Source organism: Microtus pennsylvanicus, chromosome 1 (assembly GCF_037038515.1).
Source record: "Microtus pennsylvanicus isolate mMicPen1 chromosome 1, mMicPen1.hap1, whole genome shotgun sequence".
NCBI lineage: Eukaryota > Metazoa > Chordata > Mammalia > Rodentia > Cricetidae > Microtus > Microtus pennsylvanicus.
Window position 1 is genome coordinate 175,299,237 of NC_134579.1, and position 17,808 is coordinate 175,317,044.

At 41.5% G+C, this 17,808-nt stretch overlaps 1 protein-coding gene across 1 annotated transcript in view; it reads right to left on the minus strand.

Annotated features, from left to right (window-relative positions):
- Ros1 (ROS proto-oncogene 1, receptor tyrosine kinase) overlaps positions 1 to 15,397 on the minus strand; it is a 117,644-nt gene extending 102,247 nt beyond the window's left edge. The window contains exons 1-4 of the mRNA XM_075959247.1: positions 15,275 to 15,397; positions 4,115 to 4,159; positions 2,206 to 2,265; positions 619 to 645 (exon numbers count right to left, since the gene is read on the minus strand). Of these exons, the coding sequence (XP_075815362.1) occupies positions 619 to 645; positions 2,206 to 2,265; positions 4,115 to 4,159; positions 15,275 to 15,397 (255 nt within the window). The remainder of the gene's footprint in view (positions 1 to 618; positions 646 to 2,205; positions 2,266 to 4,114; positions 4,160 to 15,274) is intronic.
- Positions 15,398 to 17,808: the final 2,411 nt, after the last annotated feature.

The window sequence follows — 17,808 nt, forward strand, 5'->3', positions numbered from 1 at the left end:
GTACACGCACACTTGTTTTGTGTACACATATACCTTAAAAGCTATTTAAACTGAACACGGTAGTGCAGGCTGGTAATGGCACTTGGCAGTAGAGGCAGGAGGACCCGAATTCAAAGTTATCCTTAGCTACAGACAGTGTTCGAGTTCAGTCTGGCATACATGAGATGTCTCAAAAAGAAGGAGGAGAGGGGGAAGGGGACACAAGCTACTTCCACAACACTTACATTGTAATAACTGTGGACAGCGAACTCTACGTGATGTGAAGGACGGAGGATGTAAAGACACACGCAGGTCGTGTGCATATAGTACTGCATTCTCAACGAGGGATTTGAATATGTAAGAGTTTGTGAATTTGGAGAGTTTCTGAAGCCTGTTCCCCTTGGACACTGACAGATAATGGTTTATGTATACATGTAAATTTGTATGTATCTCCATACATATTAATAAAGACTAACATATACGCATGGATACATCAAACGGCAAATGTCTATGCCAAAATGAGATTAGACCCTCATTTATGACTGAGAAATTCTTCATCTTCCTTTAGTAGCCTTTGGAAGTCTAAGAACTCACCCTTGGGTTTGATTATATCTTCTTCATAAGGGATTATGAACTCACCTCAGATATGGTGGTGTAAGTATCATTCTGCATAGAAAATAAAAGGAAAGGGAAGTTAATGTCCTGAACCTTGCAGATAACTTCAGTGATTCGGCTGTGCATTTCCTACAACTGAACTTTTTTCCACGGCAGATAATCAGCAGTAAGACAAACAAGTGGGGGCTGGAGAGATGGCTCAGAGGTTAAGAGCAGTGGCTGCTCTTCCAGAGGTCATGAGTTCAGGTCCCAGCAACCACATGGCAGCTCACTACCATCTGGAGGGGGATCTGATGCCCTCTTCTGGCATAAAGGCATACATGCAGATAGAGCACTCATACCTAAAATAAGTAAATCTTTTTTTAAAAGATGAATAAGTAGCAGTTGATATAGTCAAAATGGCATATGCCTGTAATCCCAGCACTTGGAAACTGATAGAGGAAAATCTCAAATTCAAGAGCAAAAATAAATAAAGTTGAGCCTGTTGTGTGAATAGCTTTAAAATTATGATATTTGGCCAGGTGGTGGTGGTGCATGCCTTTAATTCCAGCACTCGGGAGGCAAAACCAGGTGAATCTCTGAATTCCAGGCCGGCCTAGTCTACAGAAATAGTTCCTGGACAGGCTCCAAAGCGACACAGAGAAACCCTGTCTTGAGAAAAAAAAATGATATTTGTGTCAGTAAGAAAATAGTAAAACGGGTTATCCACTAGAAAATCTCAGTGAACTGGGAGAAGCCTGTAATAGACCAGGCTAGGGAATTTTACTGCAGCTCAAGAGAGACAAATTGGAATGAAAACCAGTTGGAGCTCTAACTAGCAAAGGCCAGCAATTTCCTCGGCCCACATTGGTGGCTTCCTGTATGGTTGCCTGGCAACAAATGGTATTCCCACTCCTGTGCTCAGCAAGAATCAGTCCCTGCTTTGTGCCCACCCTGGTCAGTGGAGGAGACGTGGTCTAGAAAAGATGAGTGCTTCATGCCTTGTAGGAACTTACATCGTGGCATCAATGATATTAAACACTTAGCTAGACAAATAAGTAAGTGGCCGTTTGTAATGGTATGTAAGAATAACTCAGCCCAGATGACAAACACTCCATTTGTAAAATTACATTCTATAATGCACACAGGCACAGGTGGAAACAGGCATAAATAACTTTTATAACTGAGGTCTACAAGGCAAGAAAAATTATGAAAATGCACATAGGAAGAATTAATTGTTTATAGAGACTCATGATGCTTGTATCCCAAGCTAGGTTCAAACCCTAAGTCACTCCTGTTTCTGCCTCCAGAGTGACTGGATCACAGTTATGGGTTGCAAACCCAACTTTAACATCCTCAAATAAGTGTCATCATTATAATTTAGCTCATTAACAGAAAATGATATTAGGAAGGTGGGCTGTGTGGTTCAGTTGATAAATTATTAGCCCAGGTTCAACCTCCCCGTGTCTCCTAAACTGATGTGGTGGTATATGATTGTAGTCCCAGCACTCCAGGAAGAGAGAGTAGGAAGATCAGAAATCTAAGGTTGTCCTTAGCTACGTATGAGTTCGAGGCCAGTCTGGGCTACCTTGGGCCCTGTCTCAAAAATACGCAACAATAGTTAATACTTACACACTTTAAAGCACACTTTTCCTGATCTACAGAGCTCCAAAACTGACATCCTTGGATGCACTGCAAGAGATAACAAGACACGGGCGTGAATAAAGAATTGTGAATTTTTGGTTACTTGAGAGTACATAGTAAGAAAAGTACCACTTTGTATTTTAAAAATACAAACGCATTGGCTAAGATAAGCCCCCTGGACTCTCCGAACGGCATATTTACAGACAGGGCACAGTGTGGCTGGCTGCAAGAGTTCAGGACTGCAAGGCCGAGTTAAGTCCTGCGCAAGATGGCACCCCAAGAGCACCCAATACCTTATCCCCTGGGTAGACATCAACCAGTTATGTCCAGGACAGCAAGACATCAAGTGTATCCTGGGTCTCCAGTTGTCCTCACACAACCAACAAGACTCACAACCAGGGACTACAACCAGGCAGAATGTCAAAGCTGGTAGATAGACCATTTCTTAATCTGTTCCCTTCTGGCTGCTTTTATGCCAAAGCTGCCCTCAAATGTCCTCCTACAGCTGTGCTGGTCTCCTGTTGGACCGCTGGCCCATGGCTCCTGCTTCATCTCTGTCTGTCACTCACCCAGCCCGCATGCTGCTAACCCCTATAACTGCCTGGCTTCCTAACAAGCTCCACCCAAACCTGCACTCCCGCATCAGACACCCAAACCTGAGTCACTACAGATTCCCCGTATGACACACTGAATCCCTCATATCCAAACATTCTTCCATTTGTATGCTTGAGTGGCCTAAAACAGGAACCCAGACACGTTTTCTTTCTCTAACTCCTAACCCTCATATTACAAACAAGGCATCCCCAAGTCCTACTGACCCACCTGGTCACTAGCCAAGTTCTCTCTGGCTCCCTATTCACCATCTCAGCTGTCTGATGCACCCCTTCACAACGTGCTAAATGCTCATGGAGGACCACTCTCAATTGCCTCTTTGAAAGAGGCCATTTTTCAAACCAAACATATACCAATGTGCTACTTCTATGATGGAGTATTATTTTAGTTATTTTCTATTGCTGTGAAAAGATACCACAGCCATAGAACTTTAATCGTAGCACTCAGGAGGCAGAGGCAGAGGCAGATAGGTCATTATAACATGAAGGCTATCCTGGTCTGTATATCAAGTTCCAGGATACCCAAGACTACATAGACCCCATTTTAAAAATAAAAACACTTGGTCATATCATTCATTCATTTGTTTGTTTGTTTATTCTTGTTTTGTTTTGTTTTGTTTTTTGAGCTCAAGATGCTCAGCTGTTGATCCAGTGCCAAGCCTGCCTACTGCCATACTCTCCGGCATGATGGTCATGGGTCCTAGCCCCCTGAAACTGTAAGTCCCAAATAAACTCTTCTATAAGTTGCTTTGGCTGTGGTATCTCTTCACAGCAATAGAAAATAACTAAAATAATATTCCATCATAGAAGTAGCACATTGGTATGTGTTTGGATTATATTGTGTCAGAATTCTTGATTTTAAAAGTTGATGCTGACCACTTGCACGATAGTGGAACTACTGTTGCAGAGGTGACCAATTGTTCTCTAATTGGACCTAAGGCTCACTCCGGACTAGTCTATAGCTGTAAACCCGGTCAAAAACCCATGGTGGAAGAGATGCCAGGCTTTGTGCAGGGACTAAACACTGTTTGTCAGCTAAACTGACATCATTCCAAGCTGCCTTAGAAATATTTGTGTTTACATCCATAGGCAAAAGTGATTCTCAACATTGACCACAGAAGACTCTTATTCCAGCCAACAGTGAATACAGAGATTCATGGCTGCCCAATAGGCTAAGAGTACATAACAGAGACTTGCTCAGTCCTGAACAAGATAGTTACACCAATATTCCCTTTTTAAAACCAACACAAACTGTAAAGTTCTTGGTAATAGAACTAGTTACTTACTGCCTCATTCAGATTGTACGGTGGGCCAATGTCAAGCTGTTTGCCCTGAAACAAGAAGGGACAATTAATGTCATCAAGAGCACCAATACCCCAGAGTGCACCATTGCACTGGTTTTTAAGTTTCATGGAATTCACTTCTTCTCATTGTTTGCTGATTGTAGAGTGACTTGCCAAGTGTTTCCAAGTCATTTAATCTGGCATGGAGCTGGACAAAAGGCTGATGCAAATTACAGATGATTTGCCTAGGATCCCACAGCACCTACAAGGATGGGGGTGAGAGTGTGGCGAGGCAAGGATGACAGAACCTCATGGAGAATTAAACAAGCCTGGGGATTCAGTGACTGATCCAAACAGAGGTCTCCTGAATTAGAAAAGAACTAATTTCAATTTTTTTCCCTTCTCTTTACAATTACTCAGTAACTGTAGGGAAACATACAAATTTGGAATGTCATGTTTAATAAAATATAAATTCTCTCTTTAGTTCTCACATACTTGAAATTTTCAGGGTGGCATTTATGGAGCTAGTGGATGTTCTCAACCTGTGGGTCAAGATGCCTTTTCAGGGGTTGCATAAGATTATTCTGCATATCAGATATTTGCATTACGATTCATAACAGCAAGCAAAATTACAGTTATGAAGTAGCAACAAAAATAATTTTATAGTTGGGGGTCATCACAACCTGAGGAACTGTATTAAACTGCATTAGGAAGGTTGAAGAGCACTGGGCTAGAAAGATGGCGCCATTTAAGAGCATTGGCTCTTCCAGAAGACATGGTTTTCGATTCTGAGTATCCATATGGTGACACACAACCATCTGTGACTCCAGTTCTCAGGAATCCGACTCCCTCTTCTGGCCTCTGCAAGCACCAAGTGTAAACATGGTGCAAAGACACATAGGCAGAACACTCATACACATAAATAATAAGATAAAAACAAGAAAAAAATGAAAAGGAAGCTTTTGTTGCGGGTGGAGAGACAGCTCATTGGTTCGGAATGCCACCTGTGCAGAGGACCTGAGTTCAGTTGCCAGCACCCACATCAGGCTTCTCACTAGCACCTGCAACTCCATCCTCAGGGGATGAAGCACCTTCTTCTGGTCTCCACAGATGCCTGCACCCACATGCAGATAACCACACGGGGACACTCACACACATACAAATTACTTTAAATGACAAATACTGTCTTCATGCTTTTGTTTCATTTTGTTTAATCTTCCTGGTTTTGGAAACAGGGTCCCATGTAGCACAGGATGGCCCTCCAACTTGCTATGTAATCTTGGAAGGCACAAGAGGATAGTGACTCAGAATGTGATTGAGTTTAGTTGATTCTTGTTTTGTTCCGTTTTGTCTCATTTTTCCCAGTGCTTGGAGTCAGATCCAGAGCATCCTATATGCACTTAAGAAAGTTTTCTGTGGTTGGTTTGTTAGTTGGAGTTAGGAAATGGGTTTTTTGGTTTGTTTTAGTGGTGGTGGTGTTTTAAGAAAAATAAATCTTCATTTATAGGAAGATTATAAAGAATGGCAATGCAGGATCCATAATGCTCAGGTCAGTGATATCACATGAATATGAGCCACTTTGTATTCATGCTCTGCTCTGCCGACTGATTAAAACCATAGGCAGAGGCAACCTACATGTACATTTCTATTACTGATTGGTCCTGAGCAGAACCTCTGTGATTTGGTTTGACTTGGTTTTGTCTGGTCTAGTGAAACAGTATTTCTCACGTACCCTAGACTGGCCTAGACTCTTCAATCCAACTGCCTCACCTTCTGAGACAGGAGATACAGGTTTGCAACATCCTATCTACCCAGAGAGTGTCTACCTTAGGAGTTTGCTGAAGAAGGAAGTTCACAGGGGCTTAGTGCAAAATTTTGAACAACTACAGGCAACTAAGGAATGCAGAGAGAGGAAGGAAATAGACTTCCCTAGGGAAGAGCACAGCATTGGCTATTCAATACCAAATGGTCAGCCCTGAGAACATATGAATACAAGTGGCATTATATGAATTGAGCAGATTGTATCTCTGTATTCGTGGATTTACACTATATATATAGTCAGATATATATCACAACAAGCAGAAAAAAGCCATGTATTTGAAAGAGAACAAAAGGTTGGGTATATGCGAAGATTTAGGGGAGGAAAGGAAAAAGGGAAATGATAAAATTATGAACTCAAAAAATTAAAAAAATTTCAAGAGAATAGTTTTCTAAATTGGGTGTGGTGGCACATACCCTTGATACCAGCACTCAGGAGGCAATGGCAGGCAGATCTCTGTGAGTTTGAGGCTAGCCTGGTCTACACACTAGGTTCCAAGCCAATCAAGACTATAGTGAGACCATATCTCAAAAAGCAAAACAAAAAAGGTTTATTGATATGAAACACTGAGTTAGAGATGTAATCAATATAGCAAGGGACATAGTATTCATCCTTGGCTTCCAATTCTATAAACAAAATATGTCCCTGGAGATGATAAAAAAAAAAAGTCCTGAGAAGGATGAAAGTGTGGTTTAAGCGTTCAGTATGGCCTCTGAAGATACGGTGCTATCACAGGGGACAGCCCATTCCTAAGATAATGGTATACCCTCTCCTTCCCATGCATTTCAGGCTTCTTTTCAGGACTCAGGGAAATGCCTGATGGGTAACTACTGTTCAATACTTACATGCAAAATGAATGCTTAAAAGCAGACGCCCCCAGTTCCCCCCCCCCACACACACACACACAAATTCAAAAGCTCTAGGAGTTCCTGTTGTCTTTATCCAAGGACTTCACGCTGTGAGGTTAATTTGAAATCAAACTCAAAATTGAAAAGACAAACATTTTCATCCTTGGTGATTTATACTCGAAAGGAAGACGGGAGTTTATTTTGCATAACAAGTAATAACAACACTTTGTATTCACAGAGAACTCTGACATTTAAAGTTAATTTTGTAACCTCCTGAGGGGGTTACGTGGGTTTTTATTATTGCTGTTTTGTTTAGCTTTGCTCTGTTGTTTTGGCATTTTTTATTACACTTGTCTATTAATTTGGTGGAGCAGTGGGGTGTCTTGGGACAGCATGCCTGAACATCAGAAGATAACTTAAGGAGTCAGCTCTGTCCTCCCATCGTGTGGGCCCTGGGGATCAAACTTGGGTTATCAGACTTGGCAGCAAATGTCTCTTAACCACTTGCCAGCCCTGGTTTTTTTGTTTGTTTGTTTTTGTTTTTTGAGGTAAAGCCTCAGGCTGGTCTTGAACTCACTAGGTAGTCAAACATGGTCTTGTTCTCCTAATCTCTTGCCTCCACCTCTGAAGTGCTGGGATTATAGGTGTGAGCCACCATACCGCGCTTCCAAATGTTTAATAGGACTTTGCTTCCATGGACTTGCTCAAAATGAAGCTTTGGTTCCTATAGGACGATTAAATCCTAATCACACAAAATCAGGTGAAAGATAACTGATTCATAATTGATTATTTTCCCATCTCTTCAAAATTATGTTAGCTCATAAAGACAAAAGAGAAGATGCTGAGTTGAACTTGTGTCCATGTTAAACACAGAGACAGGAGAAGATTCCTGATGGCTACAAAGCCATATTGCAGCAAGCATGAATCCCTGGAACCGCTAGAGAGGAAATTCAACCAGCTGCACAGACGCCTACCACGAGGCCTTGGCAAGCCAGCCTTTGTCAGGTCTGTGGTTTTCAGAGGGAGTGAATTATGTCGGCATTTTCTCAACCTCCATTCACTCACCCTCCATCCCCGTTGCAATCACCACAGCTCACAGTCCTAGAATCATCCCTACAACCCAGGCCAGGCACGTTTATAGTTGTCTTATGTGAAATCTCAATAGCTGTTCTCAACAACGCTACATAACATGCACTGTTACTAACCCAGTTTTATAGCCGAGACCCAAAGTTTAGAAACCGCTCAGGTTCCGGTTTCAAAGAGCACGGAAGTTGTGATCTCTGTGAGCGTGCACAAGCGTTCTCTGCGCTTTGGACCTTCAGCGGTCCCTGCAAAGCTCCAGCGAGCTAGCTACCTCCAACACACAAACTGGGTCCCACATCACAGACCTCTTAACCCAACACCTACTCCTTAGCCTCAGCCTTGTCTATCCTGGCACTTGAGCTGGAACTAATCGAAGTCTTGACTTCCTCCCTTACAAACGGAACCAAGCAGAATGGCCTGCATTTTACCTCATCTTAACATAAAGTTGCTCCTTAAGAGATGTGTTTGACTTAGTATTTCTCATTTCACATCTAAGAAGAATAATACTTAATCCGGAAGCCAATTATGAGCTTCATACCTACAACCCCAGCTTTCAGATTACTAAGACAAAAGATTGCTTCAAATTCCAGGCCAGAGAATGAGATCCTGACTCAAAAAAAAAAATTAAGCTAAGCCCCCCTCCACAAAAAAGGGAAAAAAAATAACCAAATAAGGTTCAACTCATAGCATTCTGATAAGATTCAAACAATGTACTTGTATAATACAATTTTTTTATGTTTTTACCAATCAATTAAAAAAAATGAATGACTCGGTGGTACAGTACTAGCCTGCCATATACAAGGTTCAAGGCTCAACCACAGCACTGCCAAATAGAAGCACATAAATTTAGATTTTTTTTAAGAATTGTAAAGTGTTGGAAAGATGGATCAGTGGTTTAGAGCATTTACTGCTCTTGCAGAGGACCTGGTTCTCAGCACCCACAGAGTGGCTCACAACCATCTAAAGTCCCAGTTCCATAGGGTCTGATACCCTCTTTGGCTGCCCCACAGCACCAAGCACTCAGGCAATACACAGATATATACACAAAAAATTTAGCTGGGCGTGGTAGCTCATGGCTTTAATCCTGGCACTTGGGAGGCAGAGACAGGTATATCTCTGTGAGTTTGAGGCCAGCCTGGTCTACAAAATGAGTTCCAGGGCATCTAGAGCTATACAGAGAAACTCTGACTTGAAAAAAAACTGAAAAAAAAAATCACAGTTTAGTGCAAACTCTTAGGAACTTCTTGACATGTGCGAGTTTGCGATATGCAGCCTTTCAAACAGACTCATGATTAGTTATGCAATAATCTCAAACAATTTCTGATGTGCAGGGCTAAAAAATATCATTTTTGATATTTTTAAATAACTTATTTTCTTAACATTTATAATTTGCATTCTAATCTATAGTGAATATCAACCCCAGCTTGCCTGCACCTTTATAAACCATGAACTTTTCTGCATAAATATTTGTATCTTTATCAAGCTAACAGCAGAAATAAATATTGGTTTCCCTTTGCAGTTCTGTTTGGTCTGAGGCTGACTATTATCACATGCATTTTAGCAGCTTATAGGGTTTTTTTCTTTAATTTTATTAAATTTATTGGAGGGGGTTGAGCAAGTCACAGGACACGTGTGGAAGTCGGAGAACAACTTGCAAGAGTAGTAGGTCCTCTCTGTCATATGGTTCCTAGGGACTGGACCCAGGTCACTAGGCTTGACGGAGTCCTAGGGAATGAACCCAGATCACCAGGCTTGGTCCAGTTCTAGGGACTGAACCCAGGCCAGGAGACTAGGCATCTTTGCCCACTTAGCCATCTCGCCAGGCCTAAAGCTCTTTTTTGTGATTTTTCACATTCTTATTTTAAGTGCTTTTATTTATGTCCAAGTTGGTTAATTTAATGTAATAGCTTTTTCCATACTGAAACTTTCTCTATGACCCAAAAAGAGGAACATTGATGTACTCACTCATAATTGGTTTCTAGCCATAAATAAAGGACATTGAGCCTATAAAAAAATTATTTTGAAACAGCAAGCATCTTTTTACAAAGGAAACTTCAAAGAGCCATTTATTATTTTTAATTGACCAGGTTCTTGCATGTATTAAATTTAAAACATGAGCGGTTATCAGTTTTGCCGGTTTAAATATTCCCCACATTTACATTGTCAGCTTCTGCCAGTCTCTTGTAGGAGAGAACAAACAGGGCAAAGGAGCTTATGAATTCAGGGGTTAAAGAAAAACATGCTTTAGAGATGTTGTATTGTAGCAACTGAGTTGTTTTTGTTGTAGAATAGAATTGTAAGGTAATAAATAAGGAATCTCACTCAAAGATTACATATATTTAAAAAACTTACCATAAAATGTTATATAGGACAAATGATACATATTTTAGGTAAACAAACTATATTTATGCTTAAACTATAAATCTTTGATGGTGTTCTTTTTGCTATATGCAATAATAGCAAATTTTATTAAAAACAACTTGCAGATATCACTGGAAAAATAAAAAAAAAACTTTCTCTATGTCATTTCTGTATATTTTCCTAATAGACAGAATAATTGAAGTTTTAAATAGTTAAATTGTTAGGGAGTCTGGATCTGTTTTAGATTTTTTTAATTTAATTTTTTTTTCTAGACTGGGTCTCTCTGTGTAACAGCCTTGGATGTCCTGGAACACAATCTGTAGAGCAGGCTGGCCTTGAATGCAGAGATTCAACTGTCTCTGCCTCCCAAGTGCTAGGATTAAAAGTGTGTACCCCTGGTGCCTGGCCCAGGCTTTTCTAAGATTTATTTATTTTACTATGTGTATATGAATTCTTTGCCTGCATGTGTGTATGTATACCATGTGCATGCCTGTCAGATTCCCTAGATCTAGGACTACAGATGGTTGTGAGACACCATACAGCTCATGGGAAATAAACCCGGGTCCTCTGCAAGGAAGAGTGCTCTTAACCACAAACCACCTCTCTAGCCCATGTTAGGCTTTTCAAGACATTCCCACTTCTGGGCTTTTGGCATAGCCTCCTGTAAATTTGGCTACTGTTTTAATGAGACAAAGTAGGGGCTGTTTGGTTTTGTTTTTGTTTTTGTTTTTAAATGTGCTTTGGTTTTTGTTATTTGATTGCTGGTATCTCAATCATACCCTTTATTTACAGCTCCGAGAAGTTATTTGAACCTGGTGGTTAATGAGGGGATTTTTTTAAGTGCTTGGAACTTTATGGGGCATTATGGTATACAGCTATAATTTCAACACTTGTGAAGTAAAACCCAGAGGACTGGGCATTCAAGGTTGTCCAAATACATGGGGAGTTCAAAAGCCAACCTATATAATCCCCAACTCATAAAAAAAAATGGTGGGTGGGGTGGGGCTCTGTTAGTTTGAATCTTTATCTATAAAGCTGGGCATGATGGTGCCCAGCTACAATCCCAGCACTTGGGAGGAAGAGTAAGAAAGTAATAAAGTCAGTCTGGTCTATATAATGAGTTCCAGGCCTATCAGGACCACACAAGACCATGTCTTGGGGGCTGGAAGGGTGGCTCAGCAGTTACGAGTATTTGTTGTTCTTGAAGATGACCTGGGTTCAGGTGTCAGCACTCGTGTGGTGGCCTCACCATCATCTCTACCACCAGTTCCAGGGGATCGACACCCTCTTCTAAGCCCTACAGGGGCTGCCCCTGCATGCATGCTGGCAAAACATTCACACACATAAAATAATCTTCTTAAATCTAGCCAACACTTTTAATCCCAATGCTTGGGAGACAGAGGCAGGCAGGTAGATCTCTGAGTTCAAAGGCAGCCTAGTCTACAAAGCAAGTTCTTGGGATAGCCAGGGCTACACAGAGAAACTGTGTCTCAAAAAGTAAATAAGTAAATAAATTAATACATAAATAAATAGCCTTTTAAAAATGCTTAAAGTCCCCGTCACAAGAAGAACAAAGAATGGATTTCCATCTTTATCTTTACTCCCTATGTAAACTATGTACATAGCTTCAGATCTGGATTATTTTCCGTTTTCTGCCCAGTCTGTTTCTACGTGAAAACAAACTGTGAGCATTTCTAGAGGTTGCACTGAATTAGGGGACGAGGGTTTTACTCTGTAATCTCATTAGGATTTATTTTTCTTATTTTAAATTATGGGGTAGGGGAAATTCAAGTGTGCACTTGAGTACCGGTGCCTCAAAGGCTAGAGGCGTCAGACCCTCTGGAGCTGGAGTTACAGGTGGTTGTGAGCCACCCAATATGGGGCTAGAAAACAATCTTAAGGCCTCTGCAAGAGCAGTACATGCTCTTAACCAGAAAGGGGTCTCTCCATCATCCACCTGACCCAGTTATTTTGTTGTTGATGTTTATGTTATGTTGACATACAAAAAAGGTACTGATATTTGCACGTGTTTTTTTAAACAGTGCAGCCTCCTGAGCCCTGGTTTCTAACCGTCTTTTAGTTGGTTCCTTTGGAACTTTATAAGTAAATTTTAAACTGCATTGGCATTATTCTCTAATTTGTCCAAAGATGAAACTACGATACAGTACTTGAGCAACTTTTAACTGTCTAATGATCAAAATTTTGACACTTCAGCACACTACAGCTTCTGTGAGGGCACCGGTCACAAAACGGGTTTCCTTGAGTTCCCAGCTGCAGCCACTGCAGAACTGCAGGTGCATAGTTTCCCAGGGACTCTACTGAATAGGACTGATGCTGCTGAGTGAACACTTCTGGTTCAGTTCAGTTGTTAAATCGTTGCTAAAGGTGAGAAAAGCGTGATGAAACCGAGCCTTTATTCGCTGCTCTACCCTCAGGACCTACAGCGAAATGCACTTCTACAAATCCTTTGCTATGAATCTTTGGGGGTTTTGTTTGTTTCTGAGATATCCAGTGGTATTGGAATTTGCTATCTTTTTTCTGCAGAACATGGCATCTAGAATTCAAATACAAGGCCATTAGTATACTGAGCTCATATATAAGCTCCCTCAGTCCATGTGAATCGCCCCTGCTCAGCAAGAACTCAAGCTGGTCCTTTCATACACACACACACACACACACACACACACACACACACACACACACACACTTCTAACATTCTTCTCTGTGGTTGGTTGCTTTCCCCCACACTTCTAACATTCTTCTCTGCGGTTGGTTGTCATCACTGTCTGCTTCACTGCATGGCCCAGGGTACCCTGGAGCTCACTCTGTAGCCTAGGCTGGCTTCAAACCTGTACCGATTCTGTATCTGCTGGGACTAGAGGCATGAATCATCATGTCTGACTTCATCCCTGCATTCTTTTATTCAACAACGTGTCTCGGGGCGACATGAGATGGAAAATGCCTTAATGTCAACCAGTCATCAAAATCTGGAAATCAAAGATGTTCAATGCAGCAAATGTCCACATGAAAGGGGGCAGCAGGAAATAACCAAGTGGGGTACATCATGCCACAGAGCGGCTGTGTTCACTTGTCCATCCACCTGCTGCTGCCCCTCCCACACCTACGTGGGAGGCCCAGCTCAGAACACTCTTATTACATTTACTGGTCAAACCAGCAGACTGTGTCTCTCGCAATTGCCACCTCAGGGGCTGTGCCCTCCTCTGTAGGTGGTGAACGGAAGGCAGCCCAACAAAGGAACGGACTGTCTGTCCGAGCTGCCAAACCCTGAGGGCATGGGGCCCACACACAGAGAACAATAAGGAGAGCTAGAAACAAAATGAAGACGGTCATTGTTTTCAGAACTTCAGTCAGTTTCAAAAGTAAAGGAACGGGCAACTTGCTGGGGTACACCCATGTCAGAGCACTCTAAATACGCTGAAGAGCTTGTGTCCATAGAATTGCGGGATATAGAGGGAAATTCGTAATATAATGTGAAGTGAGACGGGTGTATGTAAAATTATATGTACGCTTAAGCCAGTCACAATGGCTTGCTCCTGTAATTCTAACCGTAGGCAAGCTGAGGCATGAGGATTGCCATGAGTTTGAGGACAGTATATGCATATATACATATACCAAGATATATTTGAAAAAAAATCCAAAAGAAAAATAATCAGGGGTTAACCAGTCTTCATTCTTTTCTCTTTATCATATAAACAGTATGAAATGTATAGATATGAACCTCTACTGCAACATATTCATGTTATTATCAGAAAAAAATAAAAGAAATCTCTTTTAGGGCAGAAAACAATAGCCCAGGTTGGCATCCACTCCTGGTCCTCCTGCCTCAACCTCCCTCACAGCCTCGGACTTCCATGCTATTTTTAAGTTTGTATTATAAGTACAGGAGCTAAAGCAAACATTTCTGCATCAAAGACAGTAAAATCTTGGCAAAGATTTCTGTAACTATTTTTGAAATGGTACTAACTACAATTTGCCCAAGCAATGATCTACTGCTTTACTTATATTTAAACATAAGTATGTAATACACACTTTTCTAATCTTCCAGAGAACTCTCCATCCAATGTATTAGCATAAGAATAAGCACAGTGCTTAGCTACTTTATAATAAAGCTGCAAAATGTCATACCCAAGCTGTCATGCTATTTCATCTTTGGGGGCGGGGTAGCATTTTGTTTGGTTTGCTTTAGTTTGGTTTGGTTTTTAGAGATAGGGTTTCTCCATATAGCCCTGGCTGTCCTGTAATTCACTCTGTAGACCAGGCTGGCTTCAATCTCATAGAGATCCGCCTGCCTCTGCCTCCTGAGTACTGGGATTAAAGGTCTGCACCACCACTACACAACTATGTTATTTAATCTTTAGAGAGGAGGAATGCATGTCTTTCCAGCTACAGTATTTGGCTTTTCAAGTTAATTCCTAAATATATAAGAGTTAACTTGATAGGAAGTTTTAAGCACAACTAAGTTGCTATTGAAATGATATCATATAATACATACAAAAGGGCAACAATAAGAAAATTTTTTCATGTCAAAACTGATTAGTCAAACCTGGCAAACACATAGGTAGAAATAAAGAGACGCAAATAATCTTGTCTCTTGATAGAAAATGTTGTACCTAGCCTCTGCACCTGCTCCCTGGTCAGCAAGCCATCCACGGTACCACCAACTGTTAACCAGGAACTGGAAAGTTTACAGTGTGCCAAAAGCCCATTTTATATTTTAACCAAATATTGTTTTATAATAAATTACTAAGTGGAATATTTTACAGTTTGTAAACTTGGTTCTATTTAAAGATTATTTAACCAATCCACAAATTCCCCCAAAAAGATCTAGAGCGTGATGACAAATAGTTAAAATATGCAGCATATGTTTTGGAATTATATATTCTCTTGCCTTCAGTGAAAAAAAAAATAAGTGGAAATCCTTGCTATCTTCTCATGCAAAAAAAAGGTGTCATGAGGAGAAAACGAACCTCAGTTACCAGGAGATTGTGTTCCAGTTCCTGCGAGCACGAGCATCAGGTCAGTGAAACTTACCAGGTTCGTTACGCAGGATGTCAGGCAGCTGCTCAAAACTGTACCCTGTGCCACAGAAACCCAGATGCAGCCGAGGATCACAGCATTGGCAGGTTTCGGGGTGAGCCAGCCGGGGCTCTTCATCCCTCATCCAGGCTGGCTTCCTACAGGGCTGGTGTCGTCATGTCTCCATCTTGCTATAGGAATTCTTTAGGCTTCATCACTTCTGTCGCAAGAGGGACTAGCTGTTTATCTGTTTTCTTTTTGCGATGTTAAGAGTCTCTTTCCCTCTTAAGAGAACATTGAGAGCCGTTGGTTTGTACCTTTGGATCTTAGATAGCTCGGAACATCACAGTGTGGCTATTTTACAGTTTAGCTTAATGCCCATAACGAAAGGCATGCACCGGCTTAAGGTTAGCTCTTAGGAGAGCTCTCCACACGGAAAGTAAACAGTGGGTCTGCAGATTGCGCCCCAGCAAGCAGGACCACACAAACTTGATGCAGAATGCTTAGGTGTGTCAGCCACCGTACTGCTTTGAGGTTGGCTAAGTTATTCAGGAAATTGGGTTTGGACTGTGCATGCTTGGCAAACCGTAGCTTACAACAAGTATTTTAAAAATTGGAAGCCTCAGTAGTGAGCAATGAGACAGAAAAGAAAATAGGAATGCTTTGAAATCAAGCACGTATTTTTTTTTAATGAAAGAACAAACAAAGCCGAAAACGAGTAGACAATTTCTCTGAGGGTGAGTTCAAGACAAGGAAGTTTGTTTTAAAAAAAAAAAAAAAACTCTCAGGATTTCACTACATATTAACTAAAATACTGCCTTATCAGATCTCTTGAGACAGAAAGCAACCACCATAGAGATCTAAGATACTTACAAGTGTAGCACCTTGGGACGGAAATACTGTAGGGCTGGTGAGCTTATCACTCAAAGTTCATGTGAAGCTACAAAAAAACATTGAACTCTGCAAACTACAGAATTCAGTCATTCAGTCATTCTGGCTAGATTACCAAGGGTTTCTCTAGACCAGCGCTCGTTCCCTCTTTGTCTCTCTCCTCTCCTCTCCTCTCCTCTCTTCTCCTCTCCTCTCCTCTCCTCTCCTCTCCTCTCCTCTCCTCTCCTCTCCTCTCCTCTCCTCTCCTCTCCTCTCCTCTCCTCGACAGAATTTTCTATAGCCTAGGTTAGCCTTCAACTCACTATGAAGCTGAGGATAACTGAACTTCGGGTCCTTCTGCTCTCGCTCTGGAACGCTGTGACTACAGGTGTCATGTACCACCACATTCGGTTCTTAGTGCACTGAGGATCAAACCCTGGGCCTTGAACATGCTGGGTAAGCACCCTACCAGTCCCCGGAACCTACACTGTGGAAGGAGAGACTCAGCTCTCACAAGGTTCAGGGGATTGAAGCTATCCATAGCACTAGTAGTGTTCTCTTTAATAACCATCTGAGATGTCAAATAAGCTGCCTTGTTGTCTTCAATCAATAAGAGCAAATATCATTTAACCTTTTGCAGGGGACCCAGGTTCCCACGCTACACAAACAAGAGACTTGGCCTGCAGTTGAGCGTCCTTTTGGTAAATGTTGACTCTGGGTGCAACAAAACTTGAATGGGTAGTGATGGCTCCCATACTTAGCCACAAAATTTTGTTGTCTTGAAAAAAACGATTGAGCCTGCTGTTCACCTGTTGTTTGTTAGACTTCTGCATTTTCAGAAATGGAGATTAAAGAATGTGCAGCCACTCTGTATTTCCACCCTAGGAATCTGAACAGCTTTCTGGAGAAAATAATTTTCTCCTCTCAGAAAAGTTGTAGCTAGGGCTCTTGCAGAGGACCCAGGTTCTGTTCCCAGCTTCCATAGCTCAGGCGTCTGTAGCTCTAGGTCCATGGGATCTGATGCCCTCTTCTGGATACCATGGGTATTGCATGCATGTTCTGCACATACATACCGGTGGGCAAAATACTCATACACATAAAATTAAAATGCATAAATCTTTAGTTTTCTTCACTTGAACCACTAGTGCCTTTTGTCCTGTTAGCATAAGCAACACTTGTAATTTTTTTCTGGTTTTTTGAGACAGGGTTCCTCTGTAGCTTTGGAGCCCGTCCTAGAACTAACTCTTGTAGATCAAGCTGGCCTCGAATTCAGAGAGATCCACCTGCCTCTGCCTCCCAAATGCTGGGATTAAAGGCATGCACTACCACTACCTGGCTCACTTGTAACTTTTACTTCGCAAAAAAAAAAAAAACAGACTTTCAAATGTGGCCTGAAAACTCAGGACATTGATTTGTTTGACTAGGGTATGAAAAAGAAGTGTTGTAACTTAAACACTGTGTGTTTGCTCTGGATTTTGTGATCTAATGAGCACATGAATCTGCGTGTGTGTAGGAGTACTCTTACAGACATTTGCTGCATTTATTCTCATCAAGAAAAATCAGCCAGGCATGCTGGTACCTCCTGTAACCTTGGCACTCAGAAGGCTGAGGCAGAGGAGTATTGCCACCAATTTTGAGTCAGCTCATACTACATTGTGAGTACCCAACAAAGCAGAGGT